Below are 8,862 nucleotides of genomic sequence, written 5' to 3'. Positions count from 1 at the left end.
AATAAGATTCCTAAAAAAATCATAGATTGATATAAATAATTGATTATACTGTATAACAAAAAAAATCATTTAACTAATTACTCTTATTTCTTATTTGTGTAGATCAATGCGTTAGTAAAAAAGGCTATAAATCTATAATGATATGTAACTATGCTTACTTAAATTTATAATAAACTAGGTGTGGACTCATGTATTACATGGGTTTAATTAAAAAAAACATAAAATTTTAATAATTTGAAAAGTTTGAATTTATAAGAAAAATGAGAAAAATTTGAATTATTAAAATTAATAAGACTTTAATGTATTGAATACATTACATATATAAACTCTTTCCAATAAATACTTTACATATATATTACCTTACATATTAAATGTGGAATTTTAATTTAATAAAATAAAAAATACAATAAAATGACAAATAGAAAATAGAAATTTTAAAAAAATCTAGAAAATGTCATGTGTCCAAATGAATGAGAAGATGACATGTGGCAAAAAAAACCTTCATTTATTATAGTGGAAGAGAAGATAAACCATATATTTAAAACTAATAAGCAAATTAATTCAATAAAATTAGTTCTATCTAATCTAAAAAGACGGTTTAGATACAAATTTTATAAAATAAAACTATTTACTTAATTATTCGAGTAAATTGCTTAACCTTTTATATAAAACATACTGACCTGTGGCTGTATTTAAAAACACTATAATCAATTGGGTTTAATTTGTAATTTAGCTTGAAATTTTATTAATGTTTTATAAAAAGATGTTTTTAATACCATTCCAAAAAAAAATGTTTTTAATCATATAGGCAACAAATTTATTTTACCAAAGCTTTGGAGTCATCATCGGCGACTGCTTATATATTATTTACATATTTGTCCGATCGTTTTATCATCACTTGATTTATGTTATTCTTATAAGAAAATCCTTAAACTAGGGATAAACATTTTTTATAAGGAGGATTTAAATACCCTAGAAGACAACATGTAAATGGTAAAACTGAATTTTCTAATCTTACTTGGTTAACTACGACAAGTTTTCCATTCACGATCTTGATGATATGGATGAACATCATTACCTTCAGCTAAGATTTTGTATATATTATCATTTTAAGACTCCATTTAGTGATTTAGTCTTTGGGTTTTCATTCTTGGATGTGCTTCACTTGAAAACATATGTTGCTAATCATAAAATCATACAAGTTTATATTGGACATGGATATTTTAATGATTTTAATCCTAAGCCTAAGTACTAAGTAGTAGCATGATCATCATCACTTTACAAAAACCAAAAACAAGAAACTTCATTAGATATGTGCTCATAGTTGGCAAACATCAGGATGATACATGATACATGACACATGACACATGATACATGACACATGAAACATCCGAGGGGTTAGCATCATCTTAATTTCTAAAATCTCTCAAGGAGTTGTGTTACAATCTTAGCATCATATATTATCATCTTTATCTTCATCTTCAATCGAATATATAATCAATTAGTCCCCAGAAATATACTTCCTCTCTTCATAAAATTTCTTCTCACTAGCTTCCTTCTTTTCATTTCGTTTCTGAAAAGTCAAAGGCTATTTCAGTCCAACACTTCCAATCAACCATTTTAAATATATATAAACATAAAACATAAAAAATACCTCGTATATCTCATGATTGGCTTTTATTCTTTGAGCTACCGAAGTGGTTGTGATGTTTTTTGGGCTTTCCAGAATCCTGAAAATGCCCATGCTTTTGGGAACCGAGTAAGGGTCCACCATCCCCTGTGGTAATAATCAACACAAGGGTAGATTAGTCTTTTTGTGTTTGTTTGTTAAAAGGAGTTCATCTTCATCATCATCGTCATCTTACATTGAGAGTAGATTGGCTTTCGGAAACAGTTCCATGCACAACCGTAGAGATGTTAAAAGTTGCAATCTGGCCATGCATTTAAAAAAAAAAATGTAAACTTTTGTTGATTTGATTAAATATATAGTTTTAATATATTTATTTTATATCCAAAAAAAAAAAAGGGAACTAAATGTAATACCATGTCTTTTGTGATTTCCCAAGGAGCACCAATGATGACTTCATCAACATATCGACAAGCCAAAACACTGAGACTGCGTTCATGCAGATGCATTAATGGGAAATGAGCCCCTCGTTGTTGGCTGCATCAAATCAGATATCACATTCAGAAGGGTAAAATCGTCATTTACTCACACTCAAACCATCAATTTATCCAAACAGTAATGGTTTTGAATATTACCTAACAGTTTCATCTGTATATATTCCTACTAGTAGAAAATCTCCAAGCTGTCTTGCACTCTTCAGAATCTGAGAATTCATTATAAAATTATTAATTATTAATTATTAATTTATTATCAAAGACACAAAAAATCATTCATACCTCAACATGGCCAGCATGAAAAAGATCAAATGCTCCATCAATGTACACAACACGAGCATTCGGTCCAGGCCCCTGAATAGATAATAACAACATTTTAAAGATGAGAAGGGCATTTACGTCTTTTGACCTGTAATAAACAATAAGCAGAAAGTTGATTTAAGAAACATACTTTGCCATTTGAAAATTGCACAATTCTTCTTGATGTAGGCAAAAAGTTAGATGCATGTTTGGATTTGGAATGACTCTCTATGCTTCTTCTACTCATTTCATTACTTTCTCCATTAACTTCTTTATCTTCCATGGATGCAAGAATCCTTCCTGCATTTTGTAAGTAAAGATGTTAAAAAGCACAAAATGAATCCAAAAAGAATGAAGATCATGCCACTTAAAGCAAGAAATAGCAATGTACTTTCTATGAAAGTAGATTACCATTTCTTGATTTTCTTGTATTTAGCTGTTTTCAGTTAGAAGGTAGTACCTACAATGTCTGTGCTTGAAACACCTTCTGTTCTTTTGATCTGTTTGTAACGCCCAACTTTCTTTGCTAAAGCATATGCATCACTTCCATCAGGAAGCAAACAAGGATCATCTCCATGTATGATATAATCAATCTTATGCTCCTTAAAAAGACTATTCATAAAGTCTTCAGTAATAGCATAAGGTGCATTAGCAATAACCTCATCAACCCACTTCAATCCGCTAACAAGTGCCAACCTTTAAGAGATTAAACACCATATCATGTGAAACATAAGATTTGTATGTGTTGATGAGAGAGCAAAAGATATAAAGCATTAAGCATACCTCTCTTCCATGGATAAAACAGGAGGACCTTTGTTTTTGATGATTTCTTCATCACTTACAACTCCAACCACCAATTCATCTCCTAAAGCTTTGGCTTGTCTTAAAGCATTTGCATGACCATAATGCATAAGATCAAAACACCCATCCATGTAAACACGGATACGTTTCTTTCCGGATTTTTGCTTCTGGAGATTTCCTAAATAAGGTAACATGTATGGAATAGTAGGGAAACAAGCTATACCACTTAGATAACTTGTGGAAAGACCAAGCAATGCAGCTGTTAACATTATGCCACCAAATAGATGTGGGTGGTAGTATAGCCCATCCCAGATGGAGTAGTTTGCCTGGTATTCCATTGTTGATCCAAAGCTTTGGTTCCCAAGGGGGCTCTACAGCCCTCTTTGATGATGTAGAAGAAGACACAAACCCTGCAAAACAAATGAGGAACCCAGTTTTTGAGAAGAATATGGAAGAAACTACTGAATTTGTCATATTCATCACAGAGATTTTGTTTTCAACCATGGGTGGTGTTTGATAGAAGAAGAAGAAGTGTTAGAGCAAATGAGAGGTGCTTGGATGTGCGTCTAAAATGATTATTGCATGTTAAAGCTTGTTTGGCAATTGGAATAGATTAAGATTTTGATTTTCTGATTAATTAGGTCAAAATAAACTCTAATCTAAAAAACGTAACCATTCACGAATTGATATAAAACAAATGAATTACCAATCCTTCATATATACCCAAATTAACATCGGTTTTTAACCGAATTGAAGTAGAAATCCTCATTCCATGATGAAACGAAATTGAACGAAATTATCAGAACAAGATAACTGCGCCAAATCAAACAAGATCAACATGCGAAATGTGATGTTTTTCTGTCCAATTTTTATATGATGAGAAAAGACCTAATTTACAGTGATCGCAAGCTTAAGGGCTAAAACACAGAGCATAGCGAACCAAGTTATGATGCAAAAAACACAAAAACAGATCAGGAAACGATACCGAATTATAATCTGGCATATTAAATGCAAAACAGGAATGAGATTCGAATTACGTTTGATTACCAAATCTGCGTATGATCTGGTTAAAATTAAGAGAAAGATAGAGAAAGGAGGTTGGAATCTGAAGACAATTATTACCTTTTTGTGTTGGAATTCGTGCCTCCTCGTCTGTGTTTGTCCGTATGTTTCTGCTAGTTGCAGAAGTGGTGGAATTTGGAGTGTTTCTTTTCTTGCGTTGGTTGTATACTTGTATTGAAAATTTTATATCGTAAACAAGAAGAAGAAGAAGAAGAAGAAAAGAAAATGAGGAGCTGGTGATGCAAGCAAATAATCAAAAAAAATATCACATGGGGCAGCGAGAAGAGACACGAGGGTTGTTTTGCTGGCCTCGCAGTCCACTTGACCCAATATTACCAATAATATTATAATACAAAGTTGAAGCTTTTCTCCTTCCGTTATTTTTTTAAGGGTCACGAAACACGGTTTAGAAATTTTTTTGAAGGAAAAGATTTTTGGACTGGTTATGTGCACCAACTAATCTCATGGTAAACATAAGGAATTAGGGATGTCAAAAAGTTCTGTAGGATACTGTTCCCATGGGGCTCGTCTAGTTTGGAGGAAAAAAAATTAAAATCGGGACCGGAGGCAAGGTTAATCCTCGTTTTAATTTCGGGAATGGAGGCGGGGTAGGCAGTCTCATCACAAACCCTCATGGGGACCCCGTTAATAAATTATACATATATATTTACATATGTCAATTATATAAATATAATAAATAACATGATTTTGAGCTTTCAAAATTCATCAAAAAAAAACATATTTTTAAGTTGTTAGTATAATATTTTTAAGATGTCATAACTTTTTTATTTTTAACATGTAAAATTTTGCTATAAATAATTATTTATTACCTTAAAAATAGTTTCTTTTAGCATAAATAACAACTTCTTTTAGCCCAAAAAAAGACAACCGAAAATCAATCGTGGGCGGGGGTAATAAAGGGGATTTGGGGGCGGGGGTAATAAAGGGGATTCGGGGGCGGTGGCGGGGGATGCACTCCTCGTCCCGTTTGCCCCCGTTGACATCCCTACATAAGGCTATGCCTCGTGTCTTAGAGTCATTGCAGACGAACATTTATGGTTACAGGACTGAATAATGTCGGATTTAAACATGAGTCAATGGATTACCCATAACATCTTATATATGTCTTACTAAGTCACCACAATCCAAGTGGTCGTTTCGGCTTGTAATTTTGTTAAACCGTATTATATAGTGTTGTTTGTGCTTTTTAACTAATAAATTGTGGTTTAAACTTTAAATCATAGCACAACGAATACTAAAGACAATATACATTCATTATTCCCTAGCCATTACATGCTAAGCGGAGAATTAATTCCAAAACAAAACGGACAAATAAAGGCAAATAAATATCGTTGGACAGATTGATTATCTCTGAGTATTTTGATCATATATTAGTCCTTGACTCCTTGTAGCTCCGATTATGGATATTCAAAATGTTCTGGAAAAAAAGAGACAAGTATCTACAACTTTCATGTTTTTTATTTTTAAATTTTTAATTGTTATATCGGTCGTAATAAGCATGGAAGTTAGAAGTATTAGGTTGATAGACGAAAATCTAAATTTAATGAAGACATTTTCATCATTGTATAGCGTTGCGTAAATTATTTATCTAAATAAGTTTGGGTTCTAAAGTTAAAAATGTTTTATGTCATAAGGAACAAAAAACCACATTGCACCGCACTGCATAACGCGATTAAGAACCTTCGCGGTGAGATTTATGGTTTGGAAAATCTTAAAACCACATTATACAATGTAGTTTACGGGATTGTGTCGGGTGTTTTAGAGAGCCTATTGGGAAAGTCGGAAAAATGAAGAGGAGGGCATATGTCTAGTTATGTGGAACACATGCATTAAGGGTAGATACATTGGACCAGGCTGAAAACCACTAGCGATCATCCCACGCTCTTATGATTCACAATCTGACGCGCCAAAAAAATCATGCACAAACATCATGCCCAAACATTAAGCAATGACCTTTTTGTAAGATAAAAACTTCAACATACATATTACAGAAAAAGTCTTATTAGCTCATAAACTTGGGATGTTTTATTTCTACGGATCAAGGATACTTATAAAGACATTGCAAATCACCATGCGGCAAACTACATATTGTATTTTTGCATTATTAACCTGACTACTTACTAAACAAATGCACAATCAGTAGACAAACTCTACTACTAATATATATTACACATCTACTCATATTATGACACAACTACTTGCATTATTACATTATTATACATCTTTAATGACAAGTTTCACAAATGATTTGACACATGATTGATGTGATGACTCCTTGTTCGTCCCTCCCTCTAGAAGGAGCTGATGGGTTTTAGCCATAAGAACATCCTATGTGCTCATGCAAACCCTAATGCTTGGATCTAGGTTTCTCTATTGTACATGCAATCATTCAAGACTTTAAACCCTAGATCTAGCATATGATAATCGATAATATATATGAATTAGGGTTTAGATCATGCCTTGATTGTTATGTAGCAACAACAATCTCAAATCCTCCTTGTAATGGCTTAAGAAAGCTTAGAGTTACAAGTGTCACTCCTCTAATGGCTCACAAACACCAAGAGCAAGAGGATGAAGAAGAAGAAGAAGAAGAGAGGAGGCACCCAAAACGTGTGGAAACCCTAAGGAAACTCTTGGCCACGTTTTTGGTGCTATAGGGATCCTTAAATAGTGAGGCTATTAGGGTTATCTAACAAAGAAACCCTAATTTGACTGCTTAGGCCCTAAGCAACCCATGGACTCCCTCCTTAGATAGTGAGGCTATTAGGGTTATCACATGTACGCCCTGCGTAGATGGCCGCCTCGCAGTACGCCCAACATACAAAGGACTTACACTCAGCGTAGTCAGCAACTTCGGTCCCCTATAAATAGAGACCGAATGTATCTGGTTTTATGTTAAATTCTAGGGAAAATGACTTGTAAGAGTAACAAAATATTAGACTTGTACAAAAAATACCATTGAATTTTTTTTGTACACATGTCACCAATCAACTATAGCTTTTGTACACATATGTGTTGGATTAGTGTCTAAGTCCATAACTATTTTGGTATGTACTTGACCCGATGGTGCATGGTCCTTTTGGGTTGCCTTCACCAAAGCAACTTGATTGGAGAAATAAATAGAGAGAGAGGTTATTATGATTTATTAATATGTTATAAGAATAATATATTAAAGGAGAAATCATATTCGGTTAATTAATATTGGTCGATAATTAATTAAGAATTAGTTTTGTGATCAAATGTAATTAATTAAACTAGAGGGGCTGATTTGTAATTATATGATAGTTACAAAATAAGGTAAGGATTATCTTAGAAGTATGGTGGACGAATTTAAGGTTGGAAGGCCTTAGAATTCGAGTATGATAAGGATTCAAGGATTATCTTATTGGTTGCTTAATGGATAATCAACTAGATAAGGATAATGACTGAAACCCTATCTCTACACCTATATAAACAACCCCAAGGTCATGAATTCGTGTATTCCTTCCCAAGAGGTTCCAAATACGAATTCTAACCTCCCTCCTCTCTCTTTATACCTTCTCCACTTGCTTATGGTGTTTGTGAGCCATTAGAGGAGTGACACTTGTGACTCTCTGCTTTCCAAGGTCAATTCAAGGAGGAATTGGATTGTTATTGCTATATAACAATCAAGGTATGTTCTTAAACCTAATTACATGTGAATTCTGATTTCCATATGCTAGAGTTAGGGTATATAGTCTTGGAATCAAAGTATGTACAATAGAGAAACCTAGATCCAAGCATTAGGGTTTGTATGAGCACATAGGATGTCTTATGACCAAAACTCATCAGTGGTATCAGAGCCATGATTGGTTTCTATTGTATTGATGCTTGATGTAACTGAAAATCGTGTTTTGGCCTCACTGTTCGACCTGACTCGGCGAGTCACTCTTGGACTTGGCGAGTCAGCCCTACTCGACGAGTTCCAGAGGGTGACTCGGCGAGTCGGTGCGTCAGATAGTGCTTATCTCGGGATTTCTTGCTGTTTTTGCATTGGGATAATTACCTTATCATGTTAGATTAATATTAATCCGATTATATGATATATTTGACTATAATTTTAATCTAATTGAAGATATTTATCAATTAATAGGATAATCGTTTCCTTATAAGATAATTGATTAATTATTTTGAGTAAATTGATAAATTATTTTGCAAGAAATCATCAAATATGGATAATTATGTGATTAAATGTTAATTTGAATTATTTGTTATTTGATCATTGTTGTTGTGAAAAGTTTCATATTTGGCCCTTTAGGTTTTATAGTTTAAATTTGAACCCCAAAAGTTTTGTTGTTTTGAAATTTAAATAGTTGAAACCCTAATGTTTTGAAAAAAGGTTTCAAAACTTGCCCTCAAGTTTTGGAATTTAAATTTTGATTAAATAGTTTAGTTTTGATGCATATTTAAATTCTAATCCCAAATGTGTTGAAATGTTTCAAAACTTGCCCTCAAGTTTTGGAATTTAAAAGTTGATTAAAAGTTTAATTAGGAATGTTAAATTCTAAAACTCTAGTATTGTTTTGAAAAAGGTTCAAA

At 32.9% G+C, this 8,862-nt stretch overlaps 1 protein-coding gene across 1 annotated transcript; it reads right to left on the bottom strand.

Annotated features, from left to right (window-relative positions):
• Nucleotides 1-1,277: 1,277 nt before the first annotated feature.
• On the bottom strand, nt 1,278-4,592 carry LOC111919899 (ethanolamine-phosphate cytidylyltransferase). Its single transcript, XM_023915453.3, has 10 exons — nt 4,345-4,592; nt 3,205-3,632; nt 2,882-3,117; nt 2,573-2,721; nt 2,404-2,475; nt 2,263-2,330; nt 2,044-2,164; nt 1,866-1,931; nt 1,655-1,777; nt 1,278-1,573 (listed from the first exon to the last, which is right to left on the bottom strand). The coding sequence occupies exons 2-10, from the start codon at nt 3,558-3,560 to the stop codon at nt 1,502-1,504; spliced, it is 1,263 nt and encodes a 420-aa protein (XP_023771221.1). The 5' UTR covers nt 3,561-3,632; nt 4,345-4,592; the 3' UTR covers nt 1,278-1,501.
• Nucleotides 4,593-8,862: the final 4,270 nt, after the last annotated feature.

This window comes from Lactuca sativa, chromosome 5 (assembly GCF_002870075.4).
Source record: "Lactuca sativa cultivar Salinas chromosome 5, Lsat_Salinas_v11, whole genome shotgun sequence".
Lineage (NCBI taxonomy): Eukaryota > Viridiplantae > Streptophyta > Magnoliopsida > Asterales > Asteraceae > Lactuca > Lactuca sativa.
Note: the sequence above shows the minus strand (reverse complement) of the source record. Positions and strands in the feature narration are given on the sequence as shown.

Excerpts from the sequence above, each read along its gene's own strand:
- LOC111919899 (XM_023915453.3), bottom strand. The coding sequence starts at position 3,560 with ATGGAATACCAGGCAAACTACTCCATCTGGGATGGGCTATACTACCAC. Across the intron at positions 3,118-3,204 it reads GTTTTATCCATGGAAGAGAG|GTTGGCACTTGTTAGCGGAT; the intron begins GTATGCTTAATG and ends AATCTCTTAAAG. Across the intron at positions 2,331-2,403 it reads TTCATGCTGGCCATGTTGAG|ATTCTGAAGAGTGCAAGACA; the intron begins GTATGAATGATT and ends ATGAATTCTCAG.